The sequence below is a fragment of the Aspergillus thermomutatus genome (assembly GCF_002237265.1).
Source record: "Aspergillus thermomutatus strain HMR AF 39 chromosome Unknown NODE_14, whole genome shotgun sequence".
NCBI classification, from domain to species: domain Eukaryota; kingdom Fungi; phylum Ascomycota; class Eurotiomycetes; order Eurotiales; family Aspergillaceae; genus Aspergillus; species Aspergillus thermomutatus.
In genome coordinates this window covers 60,680-76,471 of record NW_020798062.1, presented here as the reverse complement: position 1 = coordinate 76,471, position 15,792 = coordinate 60,680, and the positions used below count along the sequence as shown (strand labels likewise).

At 50.1% G+C, this 15,792-nt stretch overlaps 4 protein-coding genes across 4 annotated transcripts; 2 read left to right on the top strand and 2 right to left on the bottom strand.

The window, feature by feature from the left end:
• Positions 1–347: 347 nt before the first annotated feature.
• Positions 348–1,182, top strand: CDV56_107244 (60S ribosomal eL31 domain-containing protein; the record flags this gene model as incomplete). Its single annotated transcript, XM_026760863.1, has 2 exons — positions 348–440; positions 823–1,182. 2 exons carry the CDS (start codon positions 348–350, stop codon positions 1,180–1,182), a joined length of 453 nt encoding a protein of 150 aa, XP_026617998.1.
• A 1,018-nt stretch (positions 1,183–2,200) lies between these two features.
• On the bottom strand, positions 2,201–6,741 carry CDV56_106982 (RanBP1 domain protein; the record flags this gene model as incomplete). The annotated part of the gene is made up of 2 exons (XM_026760601.1): positions 2,201–6,389; positions 6,680–6,741. 2 exons carry the CDS (start codon positions 6,739–6,741, stop codon positions 2,201–2,203), a joined length of 4,251 nt encoding a protein of 1,416 aa, XP_026617997.1.
• Positions 6,742–9,999: 3,258 nt separating this feature from the next.
• Positions 10,000–12,646, top strand: CDV56_106662 (glycoside hydrolase family 55 protein; the record flags this gene model as incomplete). The annotated part of the gene is made up of 5 exons (XM_026760281.1): positions 10,000–10,315; positions 10,369–10,827; positions 10,883–12,068; positions 12,126–12,218; positions 12,268–12,646. The coding sequence occupies 5 exons, from the start codon at positions 10,000–10,002 to the stop codon at positions 12,644–12,646; spliced, it is 2,433 nt and encodes an 810-aa protein (XP_026617996.1).
• A 236-nt stretch (positions 12,647–12,882) lies between these two features.
• On the bottom strand, positions 12,883–13,422 carry CDV56_106614 (SCP2 sterol-binding domain-containing protein; the record flags this gene model as incomplete). Its single annotated transcript, XM_026760233.1, has 3 exons — positions 12,883–13,046; positions 13,124–13,333; positions 13,407–13,422. The coding sequence occupies 3 exons, from the start codon at positions 13,420–13,422 to the stop codon at positions 12,883–12,885; spliced, it is 390 nt and encodes a 129-aa protein (XP_026617995.1).
• Between the last annotated feature and the right edge of the window lie 2,370 nt (positions 13,423–15,792).

The following is a 15,792-nucleotide window of genomic DNA, read 5'->3' as shown; positions in this document are numbered from 1 at the left end:
CAATTCCAACAAATACTGCCTATTCCGAGTACAACAGCCATGAAGAAGGGTTTAGCATGTAGCTTCAAGACAGTTTCGATTAGCAGTGGAGGGTGTAGCATCACGTGACAGTAGCCACCCAATCAGAGTGTTACCAGACGATAAGCGAGCCACACTGAATTTCGACCACCAAAAAAACGACATCCGAAAATCCCAATTCCTTCGACAGTCGACCACATCGCCAACGACAGCCGACGTTTCTCTGTCAGCCCATTCAGTCAGTATCAATTCCGCATTGTTGTGTCGCGCAGTTTTTTTTTACCCAGAGCTGAAGATTACTGACATTTTCTTTTCTTCCCGTTTCAGAAATGTCCAGCACCGTCAAGACCACCGGCAAGAAGACACGTTCGGCCATCGCCGACGTTGTCACCCGCGAGTACACCATCAACATGCACAAGAGAGTACGTTGAAGACGCTGGACCTTTGCTTTTGATTTCCTTTGCACACAATTCGTGGTCAATGAATCGACCGACTTTTTGCGACCTTGCGGAACCAAAAACCCTGAGGCATGGACGGAGAACAACATATGGGAACATCTCGAAACAACCTTGTGTGAGGGGAGGAATCCGCTGCAGAAGGGCTTGTGCGAGATATTTTTTTCGGGGATCAGAATCCGAAACCCAAGGAAAGAGGAGGAAAATACAAAATACACGACCACAAAAAAAGAAGAAATAGTTTGATGAAGTCCACCTCTATGGCCGCAAATAGCATCTTCGCAGATTCACTCTACCAGATGGCATTTGGGCGGAAGACTAATTTCTCCTTTTTTTGCTCGATCTATAGATGCACGGTGTTACTTTCAAGAAGCGCGCTCCTCGTGCTATCAAGGAGATCCGCGCCTTCGCTGAGCGGGCTATGGTAAGTTTCTTCCCTCTTCAGTACCTGACTGAGGAAGCGATGGGATGGGATTCAGCTAACCACTCGCGTTTCGCCAATCAGGGCACCAAGGATGTCCGCCTCGACCCCCAGCTGAACAAGAAGGTCTGGGAAGCCGGTGTCAAGGGCGTTCCTTTCCGCCTCCGCGTCCGCATCTCCCGCAAGCGTAACGACGAGGAGGGCGCCAAGGAGAGACTCTACTCCTACGTTCAGGCCGTCAACGTCAAGGACGCCAAGGGTCTGCACACCTCTGTTGTTGACGAATAAACGGATCGCTTCCTGCTCGGGTCTTGTGTTACGGTTGACTTGGAACAATAAAAAAAATTTCCATGAAATGAAAATTTCTTTCTTCCGCTGTAGCCTCGGCATCGGTGCTTCTCTTCAGGCTTGGGAGTACGGAGTGAAATATCGTCCTATCGGGTAGGATAGTATCGATTGATGCGAGACCACAGAGGAATTATAGTCGACATGACTACCAAGAGATCCTTTATTCAATTCATTATACCCTCTTGCTTTGGAAAGAATCGTATCTTGAGTAGTTTGCTCCTATTAGAATGGTCTTTCCTACCACGAGGAAGTCGTTGAAATCCAACTTGCCTATTTCAGGGCTTTCTAGATCTGAAAGATGAAACCATATCTGCAAAGTATGATGCTGCATAGAGAGCATCGTCAGCCTATTATGACCCTTGATAAAATACCAATAAATGTGTGCCATGTCAGAGAGACAACCCCAGGGAATTCAATGAATGAGGATAAAAGATATTAATGATATGTTAGTTGGAGGAGGCAGTGCAATGGTTCGAACCCACACGCTATGCTAAGGCGCCTGTCTTGTTCCATAGATAATAACATGATGCTGATGATGCACTGTAATTGAAATGGGAAGTAGTTACACACAAAGGCCATGGTCCGATTGTGGGAGAAATCGACGGCAGGAAGGATATGGAATGCAAAAAAGGTTCAACAAAATGACGCCAATTTTGTGTGCTCATGGTTCAATAAGACTTGAGGAAGAATCGACAAAGTACGGCGCCAAGGCAGAGAAACAAATTTGACATGACAATCGCAAATACAAAGAAGGGGCCAGTTCGATCAATGAGATCGCACGGCAACCATGAGTCTTTGGTGGATAGAAGGATACAAGCATCGGCTTCTAAGGCCCGTGTGCGTGAACCATGGGAAGCACGGTGATGGCCGGACGGAAGTCGTAAGAAAGAGCCGCGAAAGTGTTCGAGATAGACCAAATGTACAACGCCGATTCGTGATATGTAAACACAGCTTGTGCTTACGCCTTGGACTTTTCAATTGCAGAATGCAAACGCTCAACTTCTTCCTTCTTCACTCTAACAGCCCATTGTTCCGGGGCGCCTTCAGCCTGGGGAACCAGGAACTGCACACTGTTGGCGTTGACAGTGTACTTAATATCCTTCAACAAGGCTGCGTTCAGGACAACCTTGCCACTTGGGTCGGCTCTCAGGATGATACGAGAGCGGGAAGTGTTGCGATTTTTCAGAACACGAAGATAACCAACACCCTGGCTATCCCAGCCTGCGCCAGGCTTGAGCTTCAATGCACGCGCCCGGGTCTCGATCACAATGTCTTCGTCCTCTTCGCCCGCTCTGCTGCGAGCGAGATCAACCTGGGGTAGAGATTCCACAGCCTCGCCATCTACAGACTCCTCCCCACCAGTGTCGGAGGTCATTCCGGGGGTCGACGCACGACTGCCAGTGGCGGACGTGAGAGTGGAAGGAGCCAGGAAGGAAGAGCCTTGCTGTGACGGACCACCAAAGGAGAACCCTAGCGCCGACTGTCCACTGCCGGACGACTTCGCCCCAGCGGCTGGCGCGCCGAACAGAGTAGAGAATGGCTTCGAGGAGTCTGTTGATGGAGCGGTGAACCCAGAATCAGGCTTCCCCGTGGTCGAAGGTGCCGTAACAGTTGAGTCGGCGAATTTGATGGGGGAATCTGGCTTCCAGGTCTTGTCACCTGCTGGTTTCGACGAGCTCTGACCAAAGATGGACGACGAACTCGTTCCAGTACTTGCCGATACCGAAGTAAAAAGACCACCGCTCGTGTTAACCGAAGGGTTGAGGATGCTAGATGCTGGCTTGGATTCGGCGGTATCACCTTGTCCGGGTGCAGGGGTACTGGGTGAGCCAAATGGATTCGGGGTGGACATTCCAGGACTCGTCAGGGAAGAGGAGAACTTGGACGAAGGGCTAAAGAGGGAAGAGAAGGGGTTCTTTGGTTCCTCGTCGGTTTGCCGCTTAGGCTTTCCATCTTGACCGTACTGAACCCGATCAAATAAACTTTTGCCACCGGTCGCCGATGTGCTCGAGGCTTGCTTTGACTTCGTCAGAGCTTTAGAAAAATCACCGTCATCACTGCTGTCATTAGCAGAGAACTCGGCTCCGCTGACCGAAACCGCTTTGGAGTCTGCTTCGCTGGTTTCCGCATCCCGACTACCCTCATCTTCGCTGGCCGGTACCAGAGACGACTCTTTGGACTCTTCATCAGCATCTTCCCCAGCAGCTGACGCCTCTTCAGTATCGTCAGCATCATTATCCTCTTCTACCTCTGATGGGGTCGCGGAGAGATGACCAAAGATATTATTCGCTTTGACCGGAGTGTCTCGCTTTGCTTCAAAGACGGATGCGCTGGCAGTTGAAGTAGATGCCTCTGCCGATTTCTTGGGTTCCGTAGTATCGCTGCTCTCATCCTCAAGGACGAATCCCTTGCCCGGAACAAACTTGGCCCGCTTTCTAGACTGAGCCTCCAACTCCTTGCGTTTCTTGCGCTGCTGTTCAGCGTCTTTCCGTTCCCATTCAGCTTCGTCTTCTTCCTCGGAGTCGAAGTCCTCTGCTTTGCGCTTCTGCTTTTCCTTCTCAGCATTCTTATCAGCAAGCGATTTGAACTGAGCGAAAAAGTTCGTCCCGGTGCCGGCACCGAATTTGGGAATGGGTGGGGCAGCACTGGCTGGCGACTCGGTTTTCTTATCACCTGTGGGCTTCGGGACGAAAAGATTTTGGACAGGCGTGCTGACGCTGGTTGTCGATGACGTGAACACAGGTTTTGAGACAGGTTGAGAAAAGACGGAGTTGGATGTTGCGTTTTCCTTGGTAGTAGTTGATGAAGAAAATATGGGCTTGGCCGGAGATGCAGACGGGGTGGTAGAGAACAGAGCAGGCTTATTGGCTTCTGGCGTAGCTGGCTTGGTAGACACTGCACTTGTGGCTTCTGAATCATCAGCTTTCGATTTCGAGAAAGACTGAGCGAATATGCTCGCTGTCGCAGAGTCATTGTCGGAATGGTTCTCAGCCCGAGAGACCGAAACAACAGCTCCAGCCTTTTCCTCAGCCATTTTACCATTGGTAATTGGAGTGCTCTGGTTTGTATCAAAAAGCTTAGACGGCGTTGTCGTAATGGAGCTTGGTCCGATGTTCATCTTCGGGGAAGGTGACGAGATGTTGGCGCTGGAAGTCGCTGGCGCACCACTGGTGCCAAAGGGCTTGACTTTCTTCGCCGATTGTATTTCAAGATCAGCACTTTCATCGTCGGCAGTCTTCCGCTTAAATGGGCGCAGTACGATTGGCGCACCCATCACTTCACGAACCTGCATGTAAAAGAGCACGATGGCGTCGAAATCGTGCGTTACAGGATTCAGTTGAGCGATCTCGCGCTGAAAGCATTGATTCAAAACGCGGACACGGTACACAAGCTCAACATCTTTCTTCTGCTGTTCGCTCAGTCCAGGAGGCAAATTTTTCGGCTGCACGCTCTTGGCGAATCGGACTGCGGGAGGCTCGGCTGAAGTTGTTGGCTGAGCGGGTGAAGTGAGTGAAGCGGGTGCTGCACCATTGACTTTGAAAACGCCTTGAGACGCAGTAGTTGTGGACGCAGGTGTCTGGATCTTACTCTCCGCAGCAGTGGTCGAGAGAGATGAAGACTGCGGCGCGAAGAGGCCGGGGGATGGTGAAGCTGCAGACGAGAAAGCCGGGGTAGAAGCGACTGGTTTCGCTGGCTCTCCCACTTTCGCTCCTTCGCTGGGTGTGCTAGGCTTGGGAGAAAAGAGAGAGCCAAACGGGACAGCAGCAGGCAGGGGTTTTTGTTCTGGCCCGGGTTGGGTCGCAGTAGATGGTTTAGGGGCGAAAAGGCTGCCGAAAGGATTTGACTCGGGAGTCTTGGGCTTATCAGTCTCTGCAGAAGCAGGCTTGGGCGCAAACAGGCTGCCTGTGGCCGGTGCCTGGAACAAGCCAGTTGATGAAGTTGTTGAAGGCGCAGCAGCAGCGCTTTCGCTCTTGGAGAAGAGATTGCCACCGGTTGTGGAGGAGGAAAATTGGAAGCCGGTCTTGGGAGGGGCGGCCTCGCCTATTTTCTTCTCATGTTCTTTCTCTTGTGCAGGCTTTGGCGTAGCTGATGGAGAGGACACGCCTGAGAAGAGGTTTGAAGACTGGAAAGGATTCTGGAACGGCGTTGCAGGCTTGGCCAGAGGTGCAGTACCAAACAGTGTCGACGATGTCGTTGTCGTAGCAGAAGTCAATGCGGGCGTAGGAGGCGCCGTAGCACCTGTTGTGGGTTGCTGGGAAGTAGCACCGAAGAGAGGGGTCGAAGTTGGAGTAGCTTGCTCTGTTGGCTTTGTCCCAAAAAGTGGTTTAGACGGAGTTTGTTGAGCCGCCGGCGTAGCACCCCCAAATACGGAACCTCCTGCTGGGCTGGCGAAGCCTGTGGATGCGCCAAATGCAGGCTGAGAAGTACTTCCTCCGAATATGGCTGGCTTCGATACGGCAGCATTGGCCTTTGGGTCAGGAGATGTCTGCATCGAATCGCTACCGAACGCTGTGGATTGGCCAAAGGGAGAAGGCTTGTCTGATGTAGACTGGCCGAACAGATTTGTAGATGGAGCAGTGCTAGTGGCGCTACTCTGGCCGAAAATGCTGCCAGTGGAGGGTGCCGTCGTCACAGGCTGGCTTGAAGGTGCAGCAGTGGAAGTGCTTCCAAATATGCCTCCAGGAGCAGTAGTCTGCTGCGAGCCGGTGCCAAAGAGACCGCCCGAAGGCAGAGACTGCTGGCCTGGAGCAGAGCTTCCGGTGGGTGGTACGTTGAACATACTGCCTTTGAAGCCAGAGAACCCACTATTATCAGACGGTTGGCTGGGCGCAGTAGTGTTCAGAGTGGCGAAGGGATTTGCCGATGACCCAGAGCCACCAAAGGATGTAGAGAAACTGAAGGACGATGAACCAGCACCTCCTGAGCCAAAGGCAAATGGTGATCCTCCGTTCTGACTGGGCTGGCTTGGGTTTGTACTAGCTCCTGGAAAACTGTGAGACTGAGATTGGCCAAAAGAGAAGCCGTTCGTCGCTGGCTGGGAGCCAGACACAGTATTGGGATCGATTGAATTGAAAGGGCTGAATGTAGCTCCAGTAGCACCTGGAGCAGTCGTACTCGGGCGGGGTCGTCTCCGAATATCCTTAATTCTGCCGATGCTGTCAGTTACAATTCAAGTTGGAAAATCTAGACAAGAAGCTGAAAATTCGCTATCGACGATTGCGAGTTGAAGAACTTTTCAGATGGAAAGTGTTGAGGTAACAGAAGAAAGAGGGGAGACAGGAAGAACAAGACAAAGAAAAAAGAACTTGAGCAACACAATGAAAATAATATGGGAGGCTGGTATGGTGGCCCCTCTCCCATTCAGTGAATAGAGACGTCGCAAGAGATGACAGGAGATGCATAAAATTAATCGCAACCATGAATCTCGTCCACTTACTTTCTATTTGCCATCTGCGCAGCTGTCGCCCGCTGAGGCTTTTCTTCTGGTGTGCTCGCCATATTGAATGCAAAAAGATCGGAGTCCTTGTCGCCCTGAGGGCCAACAGCTCCTCTTTTAGACATCTATCGCTGATGAGTCTCCGAGGTGAGCTCAACCCCCTTCCTGGTTTCCTACTCGCGAAAGCGATTTTTCATCCACTTAAGACAGGTTCGACGATCTCGCAAAACTGCAATACAGCGATTGAGCTTTCCTGTGAAATCCCCCTCGAGGAAGACAGCACGTCTTTGTGATTTCGACTACTCTCAAAGCGGCGCGCAGAAACGCGGGGAGGAATACTTGATGGCGGTCTTCACAAGCGGCAAATGGGCGATGTATTCGCGTTCTCGTGTGGATCAATCGCCAATACTCCAGCTCCTCTATCGAAACCTTTTCGTCAAGCTGTGGGCCCGAGGAAGCGATGCGGATTTCGCTTGTTCTGCACAGATCGCGATGCGCGAGAGGCAGCCTGGGCAACGGGGTCGTGGGAAGTAGGATGAGGGTGTAATGGAGGACAGAGGCAAAGATCTGAGGCGCTCTGATGCTAAGTGTGAAGTGTTTGCCTCTTTTCGATATCCTTGGCCTCGGAGAGGATGAGATTGGGTAGGTAAGAGCTATACGGTTTTCCTCAACAGCTACTCGGCTCGCGACTTTTTTCGCCGGTGATCAGAGCCTCTTGCTGGCAGAGAAAAAGTCCCGGTCACGTGATTATACAGGGTGACGTTCTTGGCACAAATGACATAACAGCCAGCAGGAAGAGACGTCCGGCAATGATGATAGAATATGCAGCAAATTTGAGGGATATAGATGGAGATAATTCCATTGTCTACATGGCACATCATGGTTGGTGCTGTGATTGGTTATGGGCCATATAACGACCTTCTTTATCTGCGCACAACATCAGGGCGTATTGCTGTTACGTGATGGTCAGACAAGAAAGTGAAGAAACTCCCTACAAAAAGGCGTATCATATGTAATCATACGGTATATCATCACAACATGCCTTCCCGTGGTTTCCATGGCACAAACAGCAACATGCTTGGAGACTCTACACAACAGCAGCATATTTGACTCCTTTCTGCCAAAAAAGAGCTTCTTGCCAGTCCAAATTTGATAAAACTATACCAACTACGGAGTACACATTGTTCATGAGTGCGGATCTTGAAAGCTTCTATGACCGTACATTGAGGTTGAGGATGCAATTTCATGGAACCGCGAAATGCTGAAGTTATAATCAACATCGTCCGGGTTTGTTTGAAGATTATTGGCATCGGAAGCTCTCATGTCATGAACGATTCTTAGGTAGGTTATAATTTTTTCTACTCCGCATCGCGAAGCATTTCTCTACGGTCACTCAGTCTTCGACTCAGTTTTCCCAGTTGAGCAAGCTGTTGCAAGGAACGTGATGTTCTCTCCGCTAGGAGAAGAGACTATCCATCGTTGTTGAGTTCAGAATTTCTTCACGCAGCCTTCACTCGGGTTTGGGGTTCATCCCTCCCTAAAAATCGTTTCCGGAATTTGGTATGCTTCCCAAGAGGCTCAAGCGATAGACCACAATCAAATCCCATCACCGTCGACGCGTCTGCTACGCAGGGCAAGGAGATATCTGACTCAACCTGTGGTGAAGAGGAAGACTACCCGCCGTCAATTTGAGACTGAAGAAGTCCGATAGCTGTCAAAGTCAAGTCAATCTCCTAGCGATGGCTTGCGGGCTCCAATTAAGAACAAGGTCATGATGCATGGGAAGCCATGTTGCGACCACACACCCTGACAAGTTTGTGATCTTAATGCGAGAGAGGCCGTCCGCTCAAGCAGGTTCTGGGGCCTACCAAGCGACTTTTGGAAACGAATTCATTGAAAGTTGAATTTCTTTTCAGGATTTTCAACCACACCCTTTGGCGTTGAAGGACACTTGACTAATGAGTGACCATTTTGGTGCCCTTAAGCTTGATTCGAAATGATGGTCATACGAAGTAAGTGTGGTCTATGGTTACATTTCTCAATGGGCAGAATTGACATTTGACGCGCCATCTGGGATGTATAGGTAGGATCTGCCTGACATGATATATTGCTTGTGGTAACCTCATGCCGAAGATTAGTCCACAGCGGCTTTGTTACAGTGTACAGTAATCAGTTTTCACTCTAGAGTAGACGAAGTACCATCTATTTACTATTATTTGCTCAAATGGTTCATCCTTGATAAAATGAACCTATGTTGGGTAACTTATCTACTCCGTACGATGTTAGCAGATAGTCAGCGCGGCGGGCCATCTCTTCCCTGCCCCATAATTACGAAGTAGATACTTTGAGAGGAGCATCCACTCCGTACTTCAAGTCAGTTGTCCCTGAACCTGCAGCCAACACACCCTCTGAAGAATATTTAACTATTACTCTGTTTAAGCTTCGGGATTCAAGGTAATTAGACTGATGACCTTGCATACTGCAGTACATTTCTATCGAGGTCAGGAGTCGATTTCAAGTCACATTCGCCGAGTCATCTGGCCGCATCCCGGTCACATTGACCCCCTGCATGGGCTGGCCTATGGCTCTTGAATAGTGTCGAAGGCTTGCCGATTGATTCAAAGAGGAATGGAACGATGAATCAAAGCGAATCACGTCGGCTTAACCTTGACTTTAATTTCCCCCATTCAGGACCAAAAATTCATGCCGATCAGCCAAACTATTCGAGAATTTGAGATGGATCAACCCCCTGATCGGAGTGCGCTCCCACCTCAGTGGCTGAAGGAAATACTACTCCGACTCAGTCACAAACATGGCATATCACACCGTGACACCGTATGCTCAATTTTTCTTCTAGATATTGATTGAATTGCTTCCTTTGAGACGTTCTTCCGCTAATCACTCATTATGACAGGGTTCAGACCATGTCAAATCGTCCACCCTTCCCTGTTCTTCAGCCGTCTCCTCGAGTCTTAAAATGAGATATTTCCCAATACGGCAATGTCATCCTCCACTTGTCCATGTTGACACCGCCTGTGGCGTTCGTTTTCTTTCTAGTCCTCCATCGCGTGCATGTCTGGTGTGGGAATTTAGGGTAAGCCCGCTGACGCCTAAACGAACATGAATGCTTTGGTTGGCTAGGGGGAGTATCCTGAAGACACATCCACTTCATTCCGAAGATGAAGCGGCTGAGTCTGAGCTATGTGCTCCATATGCAGTACGTTGCGTATAAGAATGCACAAATGCCCCGAATATTGTGATGAATGGCCCCTTCATCATTGTGCTCTCGCCAGTCTGGGTTGCTTCAGGCAAATTTCAAAATGCATGTCAATTGGCTTGCTGCTTCTATTTGGCTTTTTGCTAGCGTGCGCGCGCAGCTGCTGAGCAGCCCTGTTCGAAGCTATTCAGCTGCACCATCCTCGAGTGCTTCGGGAGTGATCAGCGCCTCCCCGACGGTTGCGGCGGCTGCTGAGTCTTCGGCAGCTGTACGGCACTCTTCTAATCTTGCTGCAGCTGCAGCCGTTGCTGATCCGGCATATTGGCTTGCGAACATCGCTCATCAGGGCATCGCGGCCTTTAATTCAAACCCTTCTACATACAAGGTCTTTCGCAATGTCAAGGACTACGGTGCTAAAGGTGCGTCCTCACGTAAAGAAACTGGCAGTCCCTGTTCTTATTGCAATTTCCAGGTGATGGTGTAACGGATGATACCGCTGCGATCAACGCTGCTATGAGCGATGGCGGTCGCTTCTCCCCAGCAAGTCGCAAGACTTCCACTACAACCCCTGCGATTATCTACTTCCCGGCCGGCACATATATAATCTCTTCATCGATCATTGATTACTACTTCACCCAGATTGTTGGCAACCCAAACTCGCTTCCAGTCATCAAAGCCACGCCAGGATTCACAGGACTAGGTCTGATAGACGGCGATCAATATCAGAGCGACGGTAACCAGGGTTGGATATCGACGAACGTATTCTTCAGGCAAATTCGCAATTTGATCCTTGATCTGACTGCCATACCCGCGGGCACTGCTGCAACCGGTATTCATTGGCCTACCGGCCAAGCTTCGAGCATTCAAAATGTTCAGATCTTGATGAGTTCTGGCGCCGGGACACAACATCAAGGTCTTTTCATCGAGAACGGTAAGCCATGAATCTATTCTCTGCGAAGCGAGGCACAGCTAAGTTTTTCCCGAAGGATCTGGCGGTTTTGCAACCGACGTCACCACCGTAGGCGGTTTGTATGGGTTCAACATCGGAAATCAGCAATTCACCATGCGCAATCTGCGCATTTCAGACGCAGTTGTTGGTATCTCCCAGATTTGGAACTGGGGCTGGACATACCAAGGACTCACTCTGACCAACTGCACTACGGCCTTTTCAATTGCCAACGGCGGTGCTGGAGCTCAACTGGTTGGATCGGCCATCGTACTTGACAGTACGATTCAGAACTGTCCTGTATTTGTTAACACAGCCTGGCAGAGCTCGAGCTCCAGCAATGGTAGCTTGATTCTTGAGAATGTGGCCCTCAACAACGTTCCCGTGGCTGTCAAGGGCCCAAGTGGCACAGTTCTTGCTGGATCAACGGGAGCCATGACCATCACTGCGTGGGGCCAGGGACACAAATATACTCCTTCCGGACCGACCAATTTTCAGGGTACAATCACTGCGCCAACAAGACCCAGCGCTCTACTGTCAAGTGGAACTTCGAGATATTACACGAAATCAAAGCCTCAGTATGAAGCATCCCCGACTTCTTCGTTCCTGAGTGTACGCAGTGCTGGAGCCAAGGGCGATGGCTCTACCGATGACACTGCCGCAATTCAAGCTGCTCTTACCGCAGCAGTGGCCTCAGGACGAATTGTCTACTTCGATCAGGGTGTGTACAAGGTGACAAGCACACTCTACATACCTCCTGGTTCGCGGATTGTAGGAGAAGCATATCCGGTCATCATGGCTAGCGGGAGTCTGTGGTCCAATATCAACCAGCCTGTGCCGGTGATCCGAGTTGGTAAGTCAGGCGAATCTGGAACCATCGAATGGTCAGATATGATCGTCAGCACGCAAGGCTCGACGCCTGGTGCCGTGCTTATCGAGTGGAACTTGGCCGCGAGTCAAGGCTCAGGCATGTGGGACGTTCACACACGAATCGGGGGATTCGCGGGCTCTGCACTACAAGCCGTACAGTGTCCGACTTCTGCAGCCGTCTCAGCAGCCTGCGAAGCGGCTTACATGTCGATGCATATCACTAGCAGTGCCAGTAACGTCTACCTCGAGAATGTCTGGCTGTGGACAGCCGATCATGACCTCGATAATGGTGCCGATACCCGAATCTCCGTCTACACTGGCCGAGGGCTTTTGGTGGAAGGAAAGAACATTTGGCTGTAAGCTAATAGGCTTACTCGCATTTTTCGTCTCCTTTAAACTGACTTCAACCTCAGATACGGTACCGGAGTTGAGCACCATTCGCTGTATCAGTATCAGTTCTCAGGCTCTCAGTCTATCGTTGCAAGCTTCATCCAGACAGAAACACCGTGAGTCAATGATTGTTTCTCAATAAGAATATCCTGTTGACCCAATCAGATACTACCAACCCAATCCCAACGCAGCCAATGGCCCATATCCCAGGAACACAGCTCTGAATGACCCAGACTACAGCAGCTGTCTATCAGGAAACTGCGATGCGCTCGGTCTCCGGGTCTTGAACAGCCAGAACACTGTTATCTACGGTGCAGGGCTCTACAGTTTCTTCAACTACTACAGCACCGCCTGCTCAGACTTTCCGGGCGGGAAATGCCAGAGTGAAATCTTCAGCATCGAGGGCAGCACCAGCGGGCTGGTCGTCTACGCTCTAAGCACCGTGGGAACGACGAACATGGTCGTGAAGAACGGGGTCTCGCTTGCGCTGTACAGCGATAATCTCGCGACATACGCGGACACGATCGCCTATTTTACTTTGTAGCCGGTATCTATCCAGCAGCTTGCCGTTCTTTCCATTCTTAGCTTCGGCTACTTTTCTTTCAGGTTGATACCTCCTTTCGTTTCAATTGGCAATACCAATTTACTTCAATTGTCCATCTTCCAGGCACTTGAACACCAAGTGAATACAAATCAATTGATAAGACATGTGTATTCGTTATATAGCAAATAAATACATCGTCGAGAAAAACGAACCAAAAAAAGCGGCACGAAGGGTATCTATAGCTTAGCCTTGCTCTGCGCCTTCTTAAGCACAGGCTCCATCTTCGTCGCCTTCATGATGTTCCCCTTGATCTTGAGCTTGCCGCCCATGAAGAGCCGCTGCGCATTCGCCTTGCCGCTAACCAGGGAAGCGAAGTCGGCATCGGAGAGGGAGAGAGTTACTGTTTATCCAATTCACGGGTCAGCCTGAACCCACCCAATCCACTCCACTGATCATTGAAAGAGGAAGTAAACGAACCGTCAGCCTTTCCACCGGCGGGGGCAGCACCCTTGCCGACGACACCCTTGTCCTTGAGATCGAGGTACCAGCTCTCCTCCTGGCCGGAGGCGTTCTTGAGGTTAAAGGCGACGATGGCCTTGGCGTTCTTGATGGCCTCTTTGCGCTCGGCTTCGTCGGACTGGAGGGCGGAGTTGATCACGTCGAAGGCGGCGGAGGAGGGGAAGGCGTCTGTTGTTTTCCTCGGGGTCTCGTCAGTTGGGCTTTGCTTGTTGGTTGGTTGGGTGGTGTGGGGATGACGTACCGTTCTTGAGAGACATGGTGATGGGTTGTATGGCTATTTTGGGGTTTTGAGGGTTGGATGAAGGAGTGGTGGATAGTTGGTAGTAAGAAGTCGGATCTGACAGAAGGAGAAGGAGACTGGGGATATTGTTCTTCTTATTAGGTAGTTATGAGCTGGGATTACGACCAGCTTCCCCGGAGAGTTCGGGGCATGACATGTGAATTCCTCTGGGGCGGTCGGGGATCTTCATAGCAGTGGCATTGTCAGCTTTCGAACTTGCCGAGGCTGGAGGCTCCCTGTGATTGATCGCTGAGATTCCACGGAATGAGGTACTTCGAATTCGATGCATTGCGGCATTCTATCTTCATCTTATGCAGATGACCATTTGAAATTGAGACTGTCTTGTCTACGGAGTACAGATAGAGGGTGTAGATATGCTTGACTACATAACTATATATACTCCGGCCAAGTGGCTTGTATTGTCAGTAGTGGGCACTCAGGAGAAGTAGGGACATGGTTTCAATCAGGAACGGACCAGAAATACTTTTTAGATCTACAGGCTACAGCACAATAATAACCGACGAATTCCTCCCCGCTCTATGCCTACCTATCGAGTGGCTTCAACCATACTCAGAACAGAAAGCGATGCGAGAACTTACCCAACCTAGTCTCAACGACCAGCACAAGCAGTTGAGAAATCCACGTGAACCGATTACCTCGTTACACGGTTAAATTGTTCTCCCAGCCAGGGCAGTGATGACACCAATGGACCTCTCTGACTCCGCTGTTTTTGATGCTGAATTGGTTGAAGGAAATGATCGTGTGCTCTGAGATTTTATACATACTCCGTATAATGACACGCTATCAGCCTGCATAATTGATTGCATAGTTAGTGGTTCCCTTACGGGAAATCCTTGCTAGGATACTTTTTAGCCTGTCAAACCAAGTACAATATCTGCTTGATATTAAATTTAGTAGATCTTCCCTTGTAGTAGATAGTTGATGGCTCTGCTTCAAGACTGTAGAAGGTGACCGTTTGCTAATCAAATGATAATATGAAGTGCATCACTGAACGTCCTTGAGGTGGTGAGCTTGTTCCATTTGAGGATGCTGTCAGAATGAGAGACAACTAGGCAAAAACCAATATCTCTCAATGGAACCATGGATGTTGCCAGACATTAAGACTCCTGGAGTCATTATGACCAGAATCTTGAACAGAATTCCCTCAATGTGTCGACATGTCAACAGAAGAGCTGAATCAATCAGAGAAAAAAATTGAAGAGAGAAGTATCCGCGCCGTCGCCACCGTGTTGGAATAGATCTCTTTTCCGGTTCCCTACCCTGATTCCAAATTCAACAAGATACACACTCTTTATTCTTATTGCGCTGGTCAGAGAAAGCAACAGAGGGAGTAAATTCTAACACGGTCCTCTGTCTGTAACTCTTCCAGGACTACTTAACCTTCCATTGTCTCGACGTCTCTCGTGTCGGTTTATTTTTGTCATTTTGTTCTGCCAAGAAGGAACACCAGACTCCTCAAACCATCAACTCATTCGAGTTTCTTCAACTCTTTACCATCTTCTGTGATCCTCTCTAATGTCGCTCATTTAATGTCTATCTAAAATTAGTGGACAGTTGATTAAGCATTGTTTTTTGCCACTTGGTTTGCAAATTTCTTACCTTCTAGGCGACGGGCTGTTCCCGACACGCTGGGAAACTCCACTCAAGCATGGCGAATATCGCGGAGGATGCGTCCATTGACGCTCTCGAGGACGATCTTCAACTGCATCAAGTCATTCTGCAAAGCTTAAACGAGCAAAGACCAGATGCTGTCGAAGAGAGACAAGAAATACTCGACGTTATCAAAGACTTGGAGACGCGCCTTGCGCAACTGCGTGGGGGCGGCCAAGCTACTCCCAAAACACGTTCGCCGGTTGCCCGTTCGGGTACGCCTGGCACACCATTATTGTCTCAGGCACAGCTAGACGGCGCTGCTTCTTCACATTCAAACAATGCTCTGAGTCCTCCTCGGTGGGGGAGCTCCGCCATGTCTCCTCCACGACGGCCATTTCAGTCTGGACCCCCCACAAGCGTAAGTCGTTCCTCAAGGAGTATCTCAAGAGCGATGCTAACAATAACAAGGGATCGAGCTCATATGCTTATGACGATGATGACCTGGATCGCCCACTTCGAGGAGGGTCGACGCACAGGCGCGCTTCCTCTAGTTCTAGCTATGCGGTGTCCCCTTCGAGGCGACCTGCAGGTCTTCCTCTGGCGGCTGGATCCAGTCGGAAGCGTCGGCGTGAAAGTTCTAGCGTAGACCATAACCTTGCACGGCCACAGAAACGAGCAACAGTCGACAGACGTCCTTCCAATTCTAGCACCGCGTCTTCTCGCAGTCACCAGA